General features: G+C 48.1%; 1 protein-coding gene across 15 annotated transcripts in view; it reads right to left on the bottom strand.

The window, feature by feature from the left end:
* Positions 1-4,300: 4,300 nt before the first annotated feature.
* TEP1 (telomerase associated protein 1) overlaps positions 4,301-21,173 on the bottom strand; it is a 44,902-nt gene continuing 28,029 nt past the window's right edge. For 4 of the 15 annotated variants that reach the window (XM_060294528.2, XM_060294529.2, XM_030844098.3 and 1 more), the window contains 28 exons: positions 20,781-20,873; positions 20,372-20,504; positions 20,082-20,232; positions 19,697-19,830; positions 19,423-19,511; positions 19,021-19,135; positions 18,337-18,577; positions 18,018-18,141; positions 17,020-17,144; positions 16,799-16,898; positions 16,434-16,589; positions 16,075-16,287; positions 15,704-15,857; positions 15,383-15,595; positions 14,672-14,832; positions 14,331-14,444; positions 13,251-13,358; positions 12,512-12,644; positions 12,352-12,428; positions 12,113-12,245; positions 11,841-11,977; positions 11,557-11,681; positions 10,320-10,463; positions 10,076-10,172; positions 9,020-9,125; positions 8,708-8,913; positions 8,474-8,578; positions 4,301-8,237 (listed from right to left, as the gene is read on the bottom strand). In XM_060294528.2, the coding sequence (XP_060150511.1) occupies positions 8,115-8,237; positions 8,474-8,578; positions 8,708-8,913; positions 9,020-9,125; positions 10,076-10,172; positions 10,320-10,463; positions 11,557-11,681; positions 11,841-11,977; positions 12,113-12,245; positions 12,352-12,428; positions 12,512-12,644; positions 13,251-13,358; positions 14,331-14,444; positions 14,672-14,832; positions 15,383-15,595; positions 15,704-15,857; positions 16,075-16,287; positions 16,434-16,589; positions 16,799-16,898; positions 17,020-17,144; positions 18,018-18,141; positions 18,337-18,577; positions 19,021-19,135; positions 19,423-19,511; positions 19,697-19,830; positions 20,082-20,232; positions 20,372-20,504; positions 20,781-20,873 (3,810 nt within the window). In that variant the 3' untranslated portion in view covers positions 4,301-8,114. Of the gene's footprint in view, positions 8,238-8,473; positions 8,579-8,707; positions 8,914-9,019; positions 9,126-10,075; positions 10,464-10,491; positions 11,978-12,112; positions 12,246-12,351; positions 12,429-12,511; positions 12,645-13,250; positions 13,359-14,330; positions 14,445-14,671; positions 14,833-15,382; positions 15,596-15,703; positions 15,858-16,074; positions 16,288-16,433; positions 16,590-16,798; positions 16,899-17,019; positions 17,145-18,017; positions 18,142-18,336; positions 18,578-19,020; positions 19,136-19,422; positions 19,512-19,696; positions 19,831-20,081; positions 20,233-20,371; positions 20,505-20,780; positions 20,874-21,173 lie in introns of those variants that run through there. The other 11 variants (XR_004036671.3, XR_009563059.2, XR_009563058.2 and 8 more) reach the window with 11 other exon arrangements.

Raw genomic sequence — 21,173 nt, forward strand, 5'->3', positions numbered from 1 at the left:
CACATGCAACACAGATAAACACACACATACAACATACTTCCTTAGTAACAATGAAGGTGATTTAAATGAAAACAATAGTTTGTAACTTTTTAGAGACCAGATTACCAATATCTATCAAAAATTTTAAATGTACACACCCTTTGACCTAAAAATTACAGATGTACATGTTTACATAGAAGATGTCACTGCAGAATTGTTATATGCAAAAAAACCCATAAATAAGGAACTAGTTAAATATATTCTCTCATTGAAATAGTATGCTGCTGTTAAAACTAGACTATACACTTCAAAAAAATGTAAGAGAAGGGAATACTTCCCAACTCATTTATAAGGCAGTATAAAACTAAACCCAGATAAAGATATCACAAGAAAATTATAGACCAGTATCCTGTAAGAATGTAGATACAGGTGCAGTGGTTAATAATCCACCTGCCAATGCAGGAGTCACAGGTTCAAGCCCTGGTCCAGGAAGATCCCATACGCTGCAGGGCAACTAAGCCCGTGAGCCGTAACTGCTGAGCCCGTGTGCTGCAACTACTGAAGCCCACGTGCCTAGAGCCCGTGCTTCGCAACAAGAAGCCACTGCCATGAGAAGCCTGTGCACTACAACGAAGAGCAGCCCCTGCTCGCCACAACTAGAGAAAGCCCGCGTGCAGCAATGAAGGCCCAACACAGCCAAAAATAAATACATTTATTTAAAAAAAAAAAAGAATGTAGATACAGGGACTTCCCTGGTGATCGAGTAGTCAAGAATCCACCTTCCAATGCAGGGGACATGGGTTCGATCCCTGGGTGAGGAACTAAGATCCCGCATGCTGCGGGGCAACTAAACCTGCGTGCCACAACTAGAGAGCCTGAACGCCGCAACTACTGAGCCCATGCACTCTGGAGCTCGTGCGCCACAACTAGAGAAGCCCGCATGCTGCAACTAGAGAGAGAAGCCCACAATGAAGAGCCCACATGCTGCAATGAAGACCCAGCTCAGCAAAAAAAAAGAATGTAGATACAAAAATAAAATACTATCAAGCCTAAACCAGCAAACCATAAAAAAGGATTATACAGCATGACCAAATGAGATTTATTGCAGAAATGCAAGGTTGGTTCAACATACGAAAATCAACCAAAATTGATGGTTGTGACTTTTGCCAAATGTAGGGCAAAAGTCACATGACCATCTCATCAGATGCAGAAAAAGCAATTGGCAAAATTCAACACCCTTTCACGATAAACATTCAACAAACTAAGAATGGAAAGGACCTTCTTCAACCTAATAAAGGATGTCTATGAAAAACCGCAAAAAGACTGAAAGTTTTTCCCCAAAGATCAGGAACAAGACCAGGATATCTGCTCTCACCACTTCCATTCAGCATTGTACTGGATTCTGGGCACAGTAATTAGATAAGGAATAGAGGGGAAAAGGCATCCATATTGAAAAGGAAGAGGAAAAACTATATTGGCAGATTACATGATCTAATATATATATAGATTAGATTACATGATGTAATATATATATATAGGTTACATGATCTAATATATATATATTAGATTACATGATCTAATATATATATAAAGCCCTAAACAATACATACAAAAGGAAATTAGAGATAATAAGTTCAACAAGGTTGTGGGATACAAGATCAATATACAAAAATCAGTTGTATTTCTATACACTAGCAATGAATAGTCTGAAAAGGAAATTAAAATCCCTTTATAATAGCATCAAAAAAAATTAGGAGTAGATTTAAATCACAAAACTTGTACACTGAAAATGACAATACATTATTGAAAGAAATTTAAGAAGACCCAAATAGGTGGAAATACACTGTGTTCACGGATTGGAAAATTTAATATATCTTAAGATGGCAATACTCCCCAAAGTGATCTAAAGATTCAGCGCAATTCTGGTCAAAATTCCAATAGCCTTTTTGCACAAGTGAACAAGACAAACCTAAAATTCATATGAGATTGCAAAGTGATCTTGAATAGCCAAAACAATCTTGAAAAAGTTGGAGGACTCAGACACTTTCTGATTTCAAAACTTACTACAAAGCTGTAGTAATCAAGAAAGTGTGGTACTGGCATAAAGATGATATATAGATCAATAAAATTGGAGAGCTGTGAAATAAATACATGTATCTATGGTCAACTGATTTTCAACGAGGATGCCAGGACTACTAAAAGGGGGAAAGAATAGTTTTTTCAATAAATGGTGTCAAGACAACTTGGATATCCACATGCAAAGTAATCAATCAATCAAAAATTAACTCAAAGTGTGTCAAAGACTTAAATGTAAGAGCTAAAACTATAAAACTTTTAGAAAACACAGATGGAAATCTTGTGACCTTGGATTAGGCAATAGTTTCTGAGCTATGACACCAACAGCACAATCAACCAAAGAAAATAATAGTGTTCATCAAAATTTGAAACTTTTGTTAATCAAAGGACACTATTGGGACTTCCCTGGTGGTCCAGTGGTAAAGAATCCACCTTCCAATGCAGGGGACACGGGTTCGAACCTTGGTCGGGGAACTAGGATCCCACAGGCTGCAGGGCAACTAAGCCCGTGTGCCACAACTACTGAGCCCATGCTCCTCAACTGGAGAGCCCACGTGCTGCAAACTACAGAGCCCACGCACTCTGGAACCAGTGTGCCACAACTAGAGAGAGAAAACCTGCACACCACAACTAGAGAGAAGCCTGTGCGCTGAAACAAAGAGGCCACATGATGCAACAAAATACTCCACGTGCCACAACGAAGACCCAATGCAGCCAAAAAAATAATTAATTAATTATAAATAAATAAATAGATATACTAGAGGAAGAAAAAAAAGGACACTATCAAGAAAGTGAAAAGACAACCTATAGAATGGGAGAAAATATTTGCAAATCATAACATGATGAGGATCCAGTATCCAGAATATATAAAGAACTCTTACAATTCAACAGTAAAAAGATAAATAGGGGCTTCCCTGATGGCGCAGTGGTTAAGAATCCACCTACCAATGCACGCGACATGGGTTTGAGCCCCGGTCTGGGAAGATCCCACATGCCGCAGAGCAACTAAGCCTGTGCGCCACAAGTACTGAGCCTGCACTCGAGCCCACGAGCCACAACTACTGAGCCAATGTACCACAACTACTGAAGCCCGTGTGCCTAGAGCCCGTGCTCCGCAACGAGAAGCCACCGCAATGAGAAGCCCGTGTACTGCAACGAAGAGTAGCCCCCGCTCGCCACAACTAGAGAAAGCCCACGCGCAGCAACAAAGACCCAACGCAGCCAAAAAAATAAATAATAAATTTATTTACAAAAAGATAAATAACCCAGTTAAAAACCAACCAAAGAATCTGAATAGAAATTTCTCCAAAGAAATACAAATGTCAATAAGCACATGAAAAGATGTTCAACATCATTAAATATTAAAGAAACAAATCAAAATCACAAGATACCACTTGACAAACACTAGCAGGGCTGCAATTAAAAAGACCAAAAATAACAAGTAGTGGTGAAAATGTGGACGAATTAGAAACCTCTCATGTTACTGGTGAGAATGTGAAATGGCTCAGCTTCTTTGGAGAATAGTTTGGCAGTTCCTCAAATAGTTAAAACATATAGTTACCATGTGACCTACTAATCCTGATCTTAGGTATGTAAAGAGAATTGAAAAGAAATGTTTACACAAAAACTTGTACGTTGACTGTTGATAGCAACATAATAATAGCCAAAAAGTGGAAACAACCAGAATTTCTATCAATTGACGAATGGATGAACACAAGATGGTGTATCTATACAATGGAATATTATTGTATTATTTATTGTTATATTGTATTATTATTATAAAATGGAATAAAGTATTGATACATGCTACAAAATGGATAAACCTTGAAAACATGCTAAGTGAAAGCCACACAAAAGGCCACATATTGTATGATTCCATTTATATAAAATGTCTTGAATAGGCAAATCCATAGAGATGAAAAGTAGATTAGCAATTGCCAGTGGCTGGAGGAAGGGGTGAGAGGGGAGTGATTCGGTACAATGTTTCTTTGGAGGTAATAAAAATGTTCTGGAATTAATGGTGATAGTTGCAGTGTTGGAATATACTAAAAACCACTGAATTATAGGGTGAAAAACAGGACTCCCCTAACACCACTAGTCCAGTGCTTCAGGCTCCGGGGAAGGGGGAACGGGTTTGATCCCTGGTCAGGGAACTGAGATCCCGCATGCTGTGCAGTGTAGCCAGGAAAAAAAAAAAAAAAAAAAAAAAGGTGAAAATGAATTATATCTCAATTAAAAATGCTATACTGAATTTTTGTGATATATATTTTTCCTTTAAAAATAGTGGCCAAAAAAGTTGCATTGAAATATACATACTATGTAGTTTAAGTAATAAAATGCAATAGGCTCCCAAAAAGTAAAATAGATATTCATGAGTCCATACTGATATGTGAATGACTCAATATATAAATAAGTGGGGAAGAGGGGATAAACATTCCTTTTAGAATTTCAATTAATATAGAAGGGCTGAGGGAAATAGAAAATCATCATTAGAAAATCACAGTCATAATTGCTCAGGCAATTGATGCATGAATATTAAAAAGTCAGTGAAAACAGAATATTTGCATAGTCTAAAAAAACTTACCTCAAAATTTATTGATTTTGTGGTGATTACCACAAATTCTTTGATATATCTCCCTCTTAGAGGCTTAATCCCCTTCCCCTTGAGTGTGAGGTAGACTTAATGACTTGCTTCTAACAAACAATATGGAGAAGGTACAGTAAGACAAACCTGGCAAACATCGCGTCAACCTTACAAGTGATCAAGGTTAACACCACTAGTAATAAGTCATGTTGATATCATTGCTTTTGATATGATGTAACAAGAAGGGCACATCATCTCTTGTATTCTTCCTTTAAATTCATAATTTCAGTCTGTTCATGAGAAGACAGCAGACAAAGCCAAACTGAGGGATATTCTACAAAACAACTGACCAGAAATCTCCAAGAATGTCAAGACTATGGAAAGTCTGAGACAGGGTCACAGCTGAAGGATTAGACTAAGGCGCCATAATGACTAAATGCAATGTGGTATTCTGGATTGGACCTGGAACAAAATGAAGATATTAGTGGAAAAACTGAGGAAATCGAATCACATATGTAGTTAATAATATTGTATCAATGTTAATTTTTTGGTTATGTAAGATGTTAACACTAGAGGAAGCTGGGTGAAGAAGGGTATGTGGGAATATTCTGTGTAAATCTTAACTGCTCTTTTTTAAAAAAGGACTAAGAGCCATTCTACTGGAAAAGCATCAGCACAGGTTCTTTGAGGGTATAACTGTGTATCTGGTTCCTAGTTCTTCCAGATACATGGTAGGATGACACTTCCCTCCCCTTTGACAATAGGCAGAGCCGTGTGACTTGCTTTGCTCACATATATAAAATATGAGTGGAAGTGATGTGTTTTATTTCCAGGTAGATTTAGAGCCAACAAGTGGGGTTTTTTTCTTTTTTAAAAATTCTATCAGTTCCCCATATATATTTTTTTAACTGAAAAATTGAGTCCAGATTTCATCTGACTGATTAAATATATACCAATAACCAAGACATTTTTGAGAAAGAATAACAACGTGATACTTGCACTAGTGGATAAGGAAAAGAACAGTCAAGCACTTCTGAACATTTACCACGTAAGTGTCAACTACTGTTCTAAGTGTTTCACATGTTTTAACTCATTTAATCCTCACAACATCCCTAAAAAAATAGGCAATATTATTATGCCTATTTTACAGATGGGGAAAGGGAAGCAGTCTTGTTAAAACAAATTTCTGACCTGTCATGGAACAATACTTTCGTAAAATATAATAAAAATGAAGTACCAGGAAAATGAACCATCAAGAATTTGTGGAACAGCACTGGTCCACAAACCAAACTTTGTTTTTGTTTTTGTGTCGTGGCCTCTCCCGTTGCGGAGCAGAGGCTCCGGACGCGCAGGCTCAGCAGCCATGGCTCACGGGCCCAGCCGCTCCGCGGCATGTGGGATCTTCCCAGACTGGGGCACGAACCCGCATCCCCTGCATCGGCAGGCGGACTCTCAACCACTGCGCCACCAGGGAAGCCCACAAACCAAGCTTTGAATAGATATGTTCTAGATTTCAAAAACAAATTGTGGTGAGAGTACCCCGATGGCCGAGTGGTTAGGATTCTGGGCTCTCACTGCTGTGGCCCAGGTTCATTCCCTGGTCAGGGAACTGAGATCCTGCAAGCCACACGGCACGGCCAAAACAAACAAACAAACAAACCCAAACTGCACAGATGTGTAAAAACAGATGTTAAAAACTGACACATGAAAAAGGTGCTTCTGTGGGTTGAAGAAGACTGTTCCAATGTCCTATGATCCTATAATCCAGTGACTGTAATTGAACTCATCCAGGCACTGGGAGACACTGAAATTGTTTAATGACAAGAACTCAGAAAATATTTAACGTAAAACCTGAACTGATTTTCCCTTCAACTCCCTTGGGGACATATTTACTGTTACCTAGAACCTGTTCTTCACTCATAGCAATTATATCTCCAAGATAAGAAAGATCACACCCTTCAGGTGGACCTGGTAAACAGAGCTGAGTCTACTGAGCAAGGTATGCTTTACTTTCTCCAGCCCCACTCCTCCATCCTCAGCTGGGGTGCCTTTGTAGAATTTTTAGAGCATGGAAGACAGACATCTAGGGCTTCCTCCTTCCTTGGCCCATGCTTTCAGGGGAACAAAAGGCAAAAGATTGAACCCAGTGACTTCCAGGATGATGCTGTGCCATGGTTCTCTGTAGCATTTCTGGGTAATAGTATGAATCATAAGTTTCAAATTACCTTAACTTGGACTTCTAGTCACAAGGTTCATGTAGAGCAGGTAGTCTAGAAGGTATGTTTAGAGCCCTGCATGAGGCATGGGATAAAAGATAGAAGCATGACCTACGATTAAAACTTATCAGCTGATGGCATTCCTTATGTCTTTATCCTCAGGCTGAGAGAGAATATGAGGCATTGGTAGAAATAAGATAAAGTCCTTCAGGTGATTTCTCCACATAAAGTCTGGAATCAGGGCAAAGTAAGAATGAAACTGAGTACCCCTCAACTCCCTAAATCCAGAAAACTCTAGACCAGAGTGCAGTGATATGTCTCTGAGAGAACCCTACCAACCCAGGATAAAATCCTGTAATAGCTCTGGCTTATCATACACAAGTCCTTGACTTCTTGGACACCGAAGACCCTTAACCCTTCCTTAACCCTTAGAAAGAAAGGGCCTCAGGGAACTTCCTCTCCCATAAAACAGACTTATAGGAAAATAAGAGGGTCACAGTTTACTTAAGAGGGTCACAGTCCACAGCAAGTCCATGTGTAGGCATTGTTCCACCTTTCAACTCATTTTATCTTTATGAACTTCAATTTGAGAGAGAGACCCTTTTGTGATCTCCTCCAAGAATGCAAATTACTATACTGACTAATGCTTCCAAGTCAAGTGTCTGCCGCTTGCCCTGTCAGAGGCTGTGAAAGCCAGAAGACACGTTCTGCTCTCAGAGCCCTGGCTTCTCACCTCTCACCTGGGCAGTTGGCTCTGAGTAGATGGGGCTGCTTCTGTGACAGGAACCTAGCGTTGTCCTGGTTCTATCCCAGTTCTTTCCAAATACCCTGAACCAGGGCCCAAGTGACTCATTCTTCCTTCTCTTCCTCTTCCTTGAACAAGTGAGAGGTCTTCAGATTTCTTTTCAAACTAAGTGCTGGTCAACATCACTTTCATTCCTCCTCCTAGTAGGAGTCATACCTTACGGTCCTGGGGCCAGAAAATGACACAAGAATTCTAAAGCATAATTTCAAAGAATACTAAAGATCTGGTTCACTTTCTTGCAGTTCTGGTAAGGATTAATGTTAAATCAGAAAAGAAACATAAGAACATTCATATTCTTCCCTCTTGGTCCAAATCCACATTAAGAACACAGGCAGGACTGCATGTGAGATTTTCCCACCTTTTATTTATATAATTGTATCAAGAACGTAGCCACTGGTGTCTTCAGGCTTTGCATCTCTAGCACAAGCAGTCTCTTTGCCCTGAGCAGTGATCTTCATTCCCAGGACAGAAAGTATACATTGCCCTGTGTGTCTCCCACTGCGAGCTGCAGGGCAGAGTTAGGACCCAGCCAAGGTTCCAGGCAGCTCACTGCCCCTTCACATCGGAACAGGCCCAGCTACAATGGGAACAAAAGCGGGAGATGTGGGCTACAAGCCTAGGGCCTCCTTACTTATTTGTCTCACACCAATGACTTTTGTTTCGAAAACAGGTTAGTTGCACATTACTGCAAGAAGGACAGAAGAACACAGTCTTGATCTTTTGCCCTTTCTTACCCCAAGTTTGCTCTATGACATCCCTTTAGCCCTCCTTACACACACACACACACACACACACACACACACACACACTTACGAGCTGCATACTGGGTCTCTCCCACAGTTTAACATCTCTGTCCTTTGAAGCTGTCACCAGCAACTCAGGCAGCACGTGGAGGGCTGTGACAGAGCCTGTGTGAATCTTAGGGAGGGAGGGGAAGAGGTGTGGTGAGTTCTCAGTGGACCCTCCTCAGACAAGGAAGCAGAGAAGTCTGCTGGGTCAGACCTAGAGCGTCCTCCCCAACGTCTGTGACCTTTCCCTCAAACTCACCTTTCTACGTTGCCGTGTCTTTAGCTGTGGGACTGCTGGACAGGTATATGTGTCAGCACATACACACGCGTCTGTCTCTGGAGTTCGGGTTTCAGGCATTTCTACTTTTTCCTGCCAGATATTATCTGTGGTCCATTCTCCTTCAACGTTGCATCTAGCTAGGTTCCACAGCGTCCCATCAGAGCTGGCACACAAAAATGAGGACTCTGCCATTTCAAGGGCAGAGTTGGAGCCAGGTCTTAGACTTTGAAGGATCCACCATCCTCCCCTAGGCCACCTCTGGATTCCTTGGGCCCTCCCATCACCACTCACCAGATTCAGGTTTGGCCTGAGTTACCGATATGAGGGTCTTATTAGGATTCTCTAAGCTCAGATCAAATTCTGGGCACTCTGCAAACTCTCCTAATTCCTTTTGGCTCTGTGAAAGGATAGATCATTTTGATTAGCCTACTTGTATCACTTACTGCTGCCCAGACAAAGCAACTCTTTTCTGCTCTGGGCTGGTCAAGATTTTTCAAAATCGTATCCTAGATACAGGAAAGTACTGATACACAAATCTTAAATGGACATCTTGATAAAATTTTACACGTGTATACATCCATGTAATCCCTGCCCAGATCAAGATATAGAACATTTCCATCACCCTGGAAAGTCGCCTTCACGCCCCTTCCCAGTCAATACCAGAGTATCACCACCCCCAGAGCTAACAATATTCCGACTTCTGTCACTATAAATTAGTTATGCTTGTTCTTTTTTTTTTTTTTTTTTTTTTTTTGCGGTACGTGGGCCTCTCACTGCTGTGGCCTCTCCCATTGCGGAGCACAGGCTCCGGACGCGCAGGCTCAGCGGCCATGGTTCACAGACCCAGCCACTCCACGGCACGTGGAATCTTCCCAGACTGGGGCACGAACCCGTGTCCCCTGCATCGGCAGGCGGACTCTCAACCACTGCGCCACCAGGGAAGCCCAGTTTTGAACTTCATTTAGGTGAAATCATGTAATATGTAGTTTTTTGTGTCTGGCTTCTTTTGCCCAACATAATGTCTATGATATATATCTGTACTGTTCCAGACACTGCTAATACAGTGGCAAGACAAGACAGATATGAAGAAAATGCAATGAAAACAACTAGGTTTATGGTTTCCCACGATTCTTTTAAACACTAGAATCCTTTCTAGTATCAATGAAATCTTATAGGGAAACCCAATATAAAATGCTCTTAAGTAGAGCTATAGTTGAAGGAAGAGAAGGGGATTTAGAACCAACTGCTTTTCCCTTCCTTCCTCTTATCCTCCATCATGGCCCCAAGGCTTTAAAACATTGGTCCTGGACAAATGTTTGTTTTAACACACACCCAGACAGAACTTACTGAGAAAGAAAGAACTCTGAGGTTCATTGACTGCAGGACAAACACACCATAGTCCTGGTGGGTGGACAACATTATAGGATCTTCTGAATAGCTTCTCCTGGTTGACAAGAAAGAAAGAGGCTAAGCCCAGGAACACCTCTCCGTAAGACCCCAATGTTTGTTCTAGTTAGACCCAAACTCAGGGTAGCCACTAACCCACTTTTCCTCTTCTCTCCAGCCCAAGAGAAAACATTTTGGATCTTACCAGATTACAGAGGGCTCATCGCCTGGCTTCATGTGCAGTAATTGCAAATCTGCTTTGGCCAAGATGAGGGAGTGACCGTCAGGGACCAGACTTACACCTGTCAGGAACCCTAAGTCCTCCTGCAGAACTCGGTTCAGGTGAAGACTATAGCGCAAAAAAGGATACATGGACAGAGAAAGATTCTACTCTAGTCCACCTCTCTCAGCTCCCCATGAATTCCTCAGGAGTAAAGTATAAAACAAAATATATCACCATCCCTACAAATTGTGTTCCTCTTTCTGTTTTTGTTATATTAATTAGTATTCATCATACCATCATCACCTTATCTGCTCAAACCAGGAATCTCTAACATTCCTGTCCTTTCCTTCCCTCCTGACCTCCAATTGATTGATAAGCACTGTGGACTCTACTGGCAACACATGCCTAAGTCTTTATCTCTCCTTTTCATCCCCACTGCCCAGGTCAGGGCTCACGTGCTGTCTTCCCTGGACTAGAGCATCAGCTGTAAATGTGGTCGCCCTACGTTTAGTATCTATCTACTACTAACCATCCTCCGTGTGGCCACTAGAGTTCTCTTTCTAAAATTCAGATAATTATTCTGCTCAAAATTCTTAGCACTGTGCCCTGTACAGCCTGGCCCCAGTTCATTTTTTCAACCCAATTCCCCACCACCACTCGCACCGAGAACCCAAAGACTGAGCTATACTCAGAACACACCACGCACTCTCATGCCTCCATGCCTTTTGTTAATGCTACCTCCTCTTCCTAAAACACCATTCCCTTCCCTTACTGATTCAGAAAACTCCTACTCATCCTCTAAGCCCAATCTCAAATAGCAACTCTTTTGTAAACAGTAAATGTCTTAAATTCTGCAGCCCCAGGAATTTTACATATATGTATATAAAATATATATATATAAAAATATATATATATCTTTATTATAGCAGTAATCACTCTGCATATTGTTGGCAGTTTACTTATCTGCACATTCCTGTACTGTGAGCTCCCTTAGTTAAAAATTAATTTCAATCTGGTTCACACTGCCTGGCCCAGAGCTTAGCATAAAGTAGGCACTTGATAATTATTACTTAAATTGACACGATGAGCAGAAAACAATTTCCCAGTGACTTTTTCCTGCTTACTAACATCCTATTGACCTAGTTCAGAAGTAGAAGGGAGTGATTTGAGCAAAATCCCAGATGTAACTGTATTCATTAACCCAGCCGCCTCACTTCACCTGAAATTTCTGGGTGCTGAACCCTTCTGCAGTTCCACTTGCCACTCACTGACTTTTTCATCAGCACTGACAACAATCAAGGTGTGTGCTGAGTACCAGATCAGAGCACTGATGCGGCCTGGAGCCTAGTGAATACAAGTTTATTTCAGTATTTCTGAGGAACCAGGATTAACCTTCTTCCCCATCCCAGGCGTCTACGCAACCTCTAACCCCGGCACATACCATCAGATACATAGCCAGGGCAGAATTCACATAAACAGAGAACTGAAGTTGACCCGATTCACCTGTGCTGTGGCCACAGCCTTTGCTTCCTGCCACAAGGTGAGTTCCCCAGCTTGATTCCCAGACACTGCTATAGAACCGTCTGGGGCCCAGGCCACAGCAGTGACGGCTGCATGACTCCTGGGTATATATGTGTCATCTGGAGAAGAAAGGAAGTGATTCATTAGGAGCTGGACCACTGTTGGGATACAAGAGGAGATAGCAGGCTACCCTTGACCTTCTTGGTCCGACAAACACACCCCCCTTTCACACCTTGAGTCTCTCCACGCCTCACCTGCTTCTTCAGGTACCTGCCAGAGCTGTATGGAACCATCCTCTGAGGCAGTCAGCAGGAGGCCTGAGGTTTCTGAAACAGCAGCTGCACTGACTGGGCCACTGTGTCCCAGGAGGCTGTGTGTTTGAAACACCTAGGAGGAAAGGATGGAGATGGCACAGTGGGGAGGTGACACAGCAGGATGCTGTACCATCATACCCTCTCCACTGCCCCCACCCAGGGCCTTTCAGGGAACTCACCAAGAGTGGATTCCACAACCGTGTGGCCCCATCCAATCCCACAGTTACCACCAGAAGCTCTGACCCCAGCTGGCCAGCTGATAAGATACAGAAACTGAGTCAGGAGAAGGGGAGAAGGGAACAGGCAGCGGGGACGGGAAGGTGGCTGACATGTCATTACCTGCATTGGGCTCCAGGGCAGCTGCACAGTGGCTGATGGGTCCTGAGTGAGCAGGGATGCTGGTCATCTCCACACCCTGATGGTCCCACACTTTCAAGGTCCCATCTCGGCCCACAGATACCACGTGCCCCTCCTGCCCCAGAGCACAGGATAAGAGAAGAGTCACACTGAGCGGGACATGGGAATTACGACTCCCGCCACAGAGGTGTGGGCTCAGCATTAAGGGCCTAGAAGATGTCAAAGAATGAGGACACCCTGGATAGTGGGGCTGGGAGGCTCAGGACTTCCATCATGCCACGAGGTCATGAAACTGAGATACTGTATTTTCATGCTCTCCCTCCGCTCACACCAACCCTCAGCCTCAATACCCTAATCCTGCTCTAATTCAGGCCCAAGCATCTCACTTTTTTTTAATTTTTTTTTTTTTTGCGGTACGCGGGCCTCTCACTGCTGTGGCCTCTCCCATCGCGGAGCACAGGCTCCGGATGCGCAGGCTCAGCGGCCATGGCTCACAGGCCCAGCCGCTCCGCAGCATGTGGGATCTTCCCAGACCGGGGCACGAACCCGTGTCCCCTGCACTGGCAGGCGGACTCTCAACCACTGCGCCACCAGGGAAGCCCAAGCATCTCACTCTTTATACTCCTTTTGCCTTTGGGATTAGATACGCAATGCATCCAGTCTCCCAGAGCCCCCTTAACCTTCCCAGGGACCCCCAGTGAGCTCTCCACTGCCTTCTCACCACGGCCAGCACGGCGCTCACGGCACTCTGGTGACCCAGGAACTGACCAAGCTGCTGTCTCGACTCTGGGTCCCACAGCCCTACAGAGCCATCACTGGAGCAGGAGACCTGCAGAGTCAGAGGGCAGAGGAGTGGAATAGTCAGCATCCCTCCAGCATTTCTCTATACTTATAATGGAGGGTGGAGGGCTGTAAGCCTTGTGATTAACAGCAAGGGCTGTCCTGGGTTCAAATCCTAGTTCCACCATTCATTGCTTGGTGACCTGGGGCCAGTTCATCTCTCTGGGCCTCAGGCTTCTCATCTGTTCAACTAGGATCATGACAGTGTACCTACTGATGTGGGGCTGAAGCATCTATGTAAAGGACTTAGCAGGATGCCTGGTACATAGTGAGCATTGAATAAATAGTAGCTATTGTCCTCGTTATTAACATAATGTCAGTCAACAACAACTTTCTCTCACCCCGACAAAGGTGAGAAGTCTGCAAGCCCAGGAGAGATCTGGCTGCCTAGAAGTCAGGGGTAGGACAGACAATGACAAGTCTATTCAACTGCTACTCATTTCTTTTTGAGAACAACAGGGACTGCGTTGGAAAACTAGGCTTTACCAACGCTGAGTGCATAATTTGAGACCCATTTTTCACTTAGGACCAAAGAAATCATAGCACTACCTTTACCTGCAGACACAGGGCATCCTAAGGCCTTGGGGAGACAGTTCTGTGTTCTTGTTAAGAGCACGGGCTTTCTTATCATAAAGTTTACTGGCTCAGCTTCTTCACTTACATGACCCTGGAAATGGTCTTTAATCTAGCTGAGCTCGATATCCTTGTCTATGAAATAGAGAGAATAGTAGTATCTTCTTCACAGGGTGTTGTAAAGACTAAATGAGGCCGTATATGCCAAGGGCTTAGTCCAATGTCTGGCACATACTAAGTGCTCAATAAATGTGAGCTATTATATTGGGTGTTAGAAAATCATATACTGTATTATAAATGGGTATTAGGAACAGGATGAGGTGGGATGCGTTGTCCTCCCCCAGGAACCCTGCTGAGCTTTGTGCCACCCCCCCACCCCTTCACTCACCAGGAGGTTGTCTTTGGTCCAGGCACAGCCAGTGACCCAGTCTCGGTGACAGGCAGAGAAGGAGCAAATCAGAACAGGGGCTTTGGGTGTCCTCACATCCCAGCAGAGCAGACTCTGGACAGGCCCCAAGAGAGGAAGCCATCAGGACCATAGGACACCAGGGCCATCTCAGGCAAAAGGTTTCAAGGAAAGAGGGAATATCAAAGGAGGACGGGTGGACAGATCCCGTACAGGCCATTGAGCAAAGCAAAAAGCTGGAGGAAGCAGTGGGAAGCGAGCTGCTCAAGAATCCAGGACCAGAGGGGCTGGAGGCCCACGGGGAGGAGGGCCCTGCAGCTCACCCGATCCCTGCCCCCGGTGGCCAGGCTGCATCCATCGGTGCTGAAGCTACAGCAGCTTACGGGGCCCTCGTGTCCCCGGAGCTCAGTGCCACAGGGAAAGTCTTCTGTCTTTTGTGGCAGTGCCAGCAACTGCCTTGGCCACAGACGCACTGTGAAGTCCTCTGCATTAGAAATGGGGAGAGAGGAAGATTTTCTGAAAGAGGAAGTGACACAGGCCTGGGAGGCCAAAGACAAAGGCAATCATGGGGGCTGAAGGTGATGTCTGAGGGCACAGCTCCAAGGGAGGGACGCCGTGAGTCCCACCCAGGCCCTGGACGAGGACCATTCACCACGTGAGGCACAGGGCAGGAATGCCAGGCACTCCCAGCTCCGGCTCTGCGGCCGTCTCCTTCTAACTCCCGACTGCACCTCCACACCCTCCTCTCCTAGAGTGCACAGTGTCACTTTGAACAAGCCTCTTACCTAGACAGGACTAAGGCCATTTTCACCTTAACGTCTCTCTTCTCCTAAGGGAGACCCATCCCTTTTACCCAGCAAAATCTCCCACTAGGCAGAAACTCAAAGGGTGACACTTGCAAGTTGTAAAAAAAAAAGGTATATAGGTGTGTGTATTTTCACGTACACATATACACACAAATTGAAGAAAGGTGTCAGCACATTTGAAAGGAACAGTGATTCACGACCCTGCCCATGCCCTCTGCCCAGCCGTACCTGAGGCAGCAGCCACGAGTTCCTGGGACGTGGCCAGTGCCAGCACAGGCTTCCGGTGTCTGGACAAGAGCCAGAGGGACTGAAGGGAGCCTCCCTGGAGCATCCAGCCCTGCAGGGCCCCATCTTCAGCACCACTCACCAACACCTTAGGGCTGAGCCAGGCCAGTGCAGACACGGCCACATCTAGCGCTGGACACTGAGCCCCCTGGGAACCTAGAGAATGAGGGACAACAACAGAGTAAGATGCTCAGAAAGAGGGCCAGAGTTGGGGGAGAGGGCCCTTTCCAGGCTCAGACACTCCAACCCTCCTCCCTCCGGTACCTGAAGAGATTGTGTAGATCCGAATGCCATCTGCTCGGTACCCAACAGCCACCTGATCGCCATCTGGGCTGAGGGCCACGGAGAGGGCAGAAGAGAGAGAGGGGCAACCTAGGCACCCACGGGGACGACCCAGAGACCCGGACCACACCTGAACCTGAGGGCCAAGAAAGGGGCTTAAAGATAACCTACCCCCCCCCATTAAAGTCCTCCTTCCAGAGACTCGTCCCTGAGAGCTACTGTGCACACACCGCACCCCTCCCCGTAGCACAAGCTCCTCCAGACTCCTCGGCAAAGGCGCCACCCTCCCCCAAATAGTCCCACACCTTTGCAACCCCTCCTCATAGCCCACCGCCAGCCCTCTGTAACCTGACCTTGCCATCCTCTCCAGCCGTCAGTAACTGGCACCCAGCACGCAGGAAAAGGGCGGCAGTAACAAAGCCGTGGTGCGCAGGGAAGGCAGCCAGCCGTGTCCCCTCCTGCCAGACCCAGAGCTCCACCATCCCGTCCAGCCGGCCCACAGCTACAGCCCGCCCAGACGCACTGAAGGCCAAGGCGCGGACAGAGGCTCCTGGGGCCCCCAGTTCCTGCATGGAGAGGTAGAAACTGGAACGTCAGGGCCCTGCTCTCAACCCAAACTAAGAGTGACCCAGGATGCAGGTGTCCGCCATTTCCCGCTCTCCACTCCCACCCTCCCGTGCTTCCTTCCCCAGGGCCACCCGGCTCCTCTCACCTTGGTGACTTGGAGCCCATCCACCTGGAAGAAGCTGAAACTGCCAGCCCAGCTGCCAATGGCTATCACCTGCCCCTCTGGGTGGAAAGCGATGCAGTTGAGGGGCTTGGGACAGGCGTGCTGGGAGGCCAGCTGCCCGCGGACCGTGTCCCACAGCTGGACGAGAGAGAAGGGGAGGAGGACTCAGGGTGCTGGACACAGATGCCTGAGCCGCTCAGTTCCACAGCTCCAGGGGCCACCTTGTCCAGTCCCCTGCCCTCAGCAGGCCAAGCAGCTGGAGCCTCTGCCGCACTGAGGAGAACGATCTCACAGGGCTGACCCCGAGTTCAGGGCCGCTTGCACCACCACAGCCCCCTGGTCCTTACCTTCAAGCCTCCCCCCAGGCACACGGTGGCCAGAAGCCGGCCGTCTGGGCTCAGGCAGCAGCCGGTGATCCGGTACTGGTGAGCCTTGATCTGGAGCACCCTACCCCAGGGAGACAAGGTCAGGGGGCCCCCCTGGCCACAGACTCCCTCCTCGTCCCCCTCCCCCTGGGCTTCCAACAAACAGGGATGGCCCTCACGCTGAGACGTGAGGGGCCCCTTACCGACAGCCGTGCTGCAGGTCCCAGAGCTCCAGGAGCCCGTCAAAGCCAGTAAGAAAGAGGGCGTTGTCGGAGAGGAACGAACAAGAGGAGACCCCACCACAGCCGCTCACCACAGACCTCTCCTCCTGTGACAGTGAGCGGGGAAGCGCACTCAGGACACGCCCCTGACCAGTCCATGTCCAGCCACTCCAAGCCCCAACCAGGAAGGAGGCAATGGCTAGAAGGGCTGGAGCCCTTAGCTCTCTACACTCCCTGCTACGTCTCAAACTCTGGCCCTCTGGTCCCACAGCAGGAGCCCCTGTGAAAAGTGCAAAGCTTTGGGCCCTACTCCAGACCTAGGCCAAGCTCGAACAGCTTCAAGTGGGACCTCCCGATCCAAGTGAGGTCCAAGTGACCTCCCGATCCAAGTGGGACCTCCCGATCCAAGTGAGGTCACATCGTCCCCCTCACTTCGAACCCCGTACGTAACCCCGAGTCGCAGAAGGTTTGGTGCTTCTGAGGCGGGAATGACATCACACACACGCCTATGGGGGGCGGGGGGTACTGACATGGGTGGAAGAGGAGACGGCGGCTGTGGCTGCAGAGCCCGCCTCTCCCGCCTACTGTACTACCGCCCTCTCTCACACGCACTCTGCTGCCATTATTCTCAGCAACTTACAGGGAACATGCCCCCAGCGTCTTTGCCCGGGTTCCTCACTCAACCCGGAACGCCTCCCCGTCTCCACCCTACGTCCTCCAGTAACTGCACAACTCACTTAGCTCTTACCTATGCCACATGGCTATGTTTTGGTTCCTTTTTTACCTTGTATGCCTTGTTTTTCAAAAAACTGACCACCTGGTGGGCAAAGACAATGTCCTAAGCCCTGTGTTCCTTGCAGTGCTTAGTATAGTGCTGAATCAAACAGGGTGATAACTGGTGGGTTTGGCTTGCCTCAGGCTTCGGGGCAGGACGTGAGGCTCTTCTGAAGGTAAATCCCACCCCGCCTTGCGTGTCATACCTGCCAGGTTCTCAGGTCCAACAGGTAAACCGTCCCACTGGCAGTGCCCACAGCTGCTCTTTGCCCATTGGGGGAGAAGGCCGCAGCTGTGGGGGGTGAGGAAACTGCCAGGGACAGGCTGGAGCTAGAGGAAGAACAGCAAGAAAGGGAGGAGATGAGGAATGAGGGGAAGGAAGAGGATGGGAATTCGTTTCTGCATTTCTGGGCCTGAACCCCCCTCTCCACAGTGACTGCGGTCTGTTCTTTACTCTCCAGTTTCAGAGAGGGCTGCAGCTTGCTCTCTGGCGGGTTTGCCAGCATCTGGGGTCAAGGGTTTTACCTTTGCTGGCCCCTCAGGGTCTGGGGTTTATTAAGCCAACGTAGCATGCGCCGGAGGTAACATCGCTGGGAGAGCTGGGGGGCCTGGCGGCAAAGGGGCGAGCACAGAGGCTGGTTGGCCGCCTGCTGGTGCAGGAGCAGTGGGTACTGGCTGAGGACTGAAGCCTGCTGCCTCAGGAAGGTGTGAAATACAGCAACATCAGCCTCAAGAAGCTTCTGTTCCTTGTCAGGGACTGAGGAAGCTATAGAAGAGATGTGGGGTGTCACTGGGGAGCCAGCCTGGACCCCCATTAACCCCAGCACCAAGTCAATCATATGATGTGTCTAAAATGCTAAGTCTCAAAGTGTGGCCCTCTGGTCCCACATCAGGAACATCTGTTAAAAGTACGAAGCTTTGGGTCCCACTCCAGACCTAGGAAACCAGAATCTGGGGACGCAGGGATCAGCAGTTTCAACAAGTTTCCCAAGTAATTGTATGCCCACTAAATAAAGTGTGAGAGCCTCTGGTTTAAGAGACCCAAGCAAAAGGTCTCCCAAGAATCACATGCTTACCCTCTTGCCTTTTCACCTTGGAACAGAAATTCAACTGTTCTTTCCATTACACCTCCCTCCGAGCAGGCCGCCCCCCATGAACACACCCAGGAGCCACTGCTTGGAGAAGACTCCACCCAGTAACTCATCTCACCATAGAGGGCATGGGCCTCCAGGAGCTGAGACATCAGACCCAGTTCCAGGTGTGCAGCCACCACGTGGAGACTGGTAAGGAACTTTGCAAGAAAGCCACGGTTCCCGCTCTGGAGCTGGGAAAGTCAGACTGGATTCATTAGGGATGTGATGAGGCTGGTGAGGAGGGACCGTCTAGTCTTGGACCCTGTCTGTGCAGCTAAGACCTAGACTTAGGAGCTGGGACAAAGGACCTGAAGGACGAGGGCAGGAAAACTGACAGGAGAAAGGTACACGGAGTTTGGGAAGGGGGTGGGGGTGATAACGGCAGTGGAGATGACGGTGGTGGTCATGGGGGAGAGGGGTCTCAGAAGAGCCAAAGAAGTTCCTTGGGAGAGGGTGCCTGTAGGATCCGGGGACTAACCAGGTGATAAGGCAGGTCTCCCAGAGCTTCAGGAGGGCAACTTCGGAAGGCACCTGAGGCATCAGGGTCACACGTCTTCCAGAGCTGAGCTGCAGGTGTGGGTCACAGGAACAGACACTGAGACGGGCTTGGCCCTGAAGCATCTCCAAAGATCACATCCCTCAGGCTACAGCAAGAGCCATCCACCCCCTGGGGTAGCAGGTGAGGGGGCCAGCCGATGTGGAGTACCAGGTCCCACAGTCAGCGTCCCGGGGGTTCACTGGGCTGCAGTCACCTGCGATGAGGATGTGTGCCGTCTTCTCCAGCTCTGGCCTCTTCCCATAGCGACATTTAGCGGCTGTTCTCAGGGGCCCATCACGGAGGCAAAGCCGGGCACCAGGGCGCTCCAGGGGTCCCTCCCCTAGCAAACTGATCCCGTGTGAGGGCGAGAAGGCAGGACAAGAGGGAGGAGGCCTGTACGTGAGCATCTGGCACAGCTGTGGGTTCCCATTCCCACCTCAAACAGTGGTAACTTGAGTGACAGCCATTCAGGGTCTGGGAGACAAGTGTTAGGGGCTATACGGAGGGAAGGGTAGGATGAAGGGAGGATCACATGGGGCCCTGGCTCAAAGACAGGGAGGTACAGAAGTCAGTGGGAGCTCAGCTGAGGGCACCTATACCTGCGCAGACTCTGGACGAGGTAGGCAAACGAACCCATGGGGTAGGGGTCCCCGCTGTTACCAGCAGCCACTGCTTCTTCCCAGGTCTTGGTCCCCCCGGGAAGTATCCGCCAGGCACTCAACACTCCATGCAACTGGTCCACGGTCAGACCTAAAAACCCAAGCTCTCTGAGGCCCTAAACCACGCAATGTACCCATCCCCATGACACCTAGTCCCTCCCTGCACCGCCTGCTGAGGCCCCAACTGAACTAAAGGTCATGCAACCCCCGAGCCCACTCCAAGTACTGACCGCTGCGGGTGACCTCAAGCGTGGCCAAGGCTTGGGGAAAGACATCAGGGCCATGCTCTTGTTCCAAGGTGCCCAGGATGTGCTGCAGCAGCAGAGGGACGGTAGCGGGCAGGGTCCGGAGTCTCTCAGACACCTGGGAGGGGACAGGGAGGGGCCTCAGTCAGTGAGGGGAGGGGGAGAAGCAGCTTTAGTTGTGGGTAGGGGAGGGGACATCAGAAAAAAAAATGCGAAGGGATGACAAGGAAAGAGCAACGCTGGTGGGAGAGAAGCAGGGCTTGGGGGTGTGGATGCGGAATGGGTGATCACAAGATGGCAAAGGATGAGGGTGGGAGAAAGAGGCTGAATGGAGACTGGGAAGTGGGATTAGGACTTCGAAGATGAAGAGTGAGCGTTCACGTCCTCCACTGACCTGCTCAAAGAGCGTGAAGAGCCTCAGGTGATCAGTGACCAAGCGCAGGTAGAACGGCAGGGCTGACCCCCGCTTCACCAGCAGCAGCTGCATCTGAAGACTCAGAGACTCAGCACAGGACCAGCGAGCCTGGCCACAGCCAGCCCTCCACCCCCTGCCCTCCGTCCTGGCACCAAGCCCAGTGCAGGGCAGCTACTCCTCTCAGAGGCCCCACCATGGCATCACCTCAGGACACAGCCATCCCTGCCCCGCACTGCTCTAGCCAGCCAGCCCCGCTTTCAGAAACCCCCCCGCGGTTCAGCCTACCCCATTCGACAGCCACAGCTTTCTCCTCCCCTCGCCCGGACAGGCCCTGGAGAGGCCATTCACCAGGAGAAAAGGAATGGGTGACAT

The sequence above is a fragment of the Globicephala melas genome, chromosome 2, assembly GCF_963455315.2.
Source record: "Globicephala melas chromosome 2, mGloMel1.2, whole genome shotgun sequence".
Taxonomy (NCBI): domain Eukaryota; kingdom Metazoa; phylum Chordata; class Mammalia; order Artiodactyla; family Delphinidae; genus Globicephala; species Globicephala melas.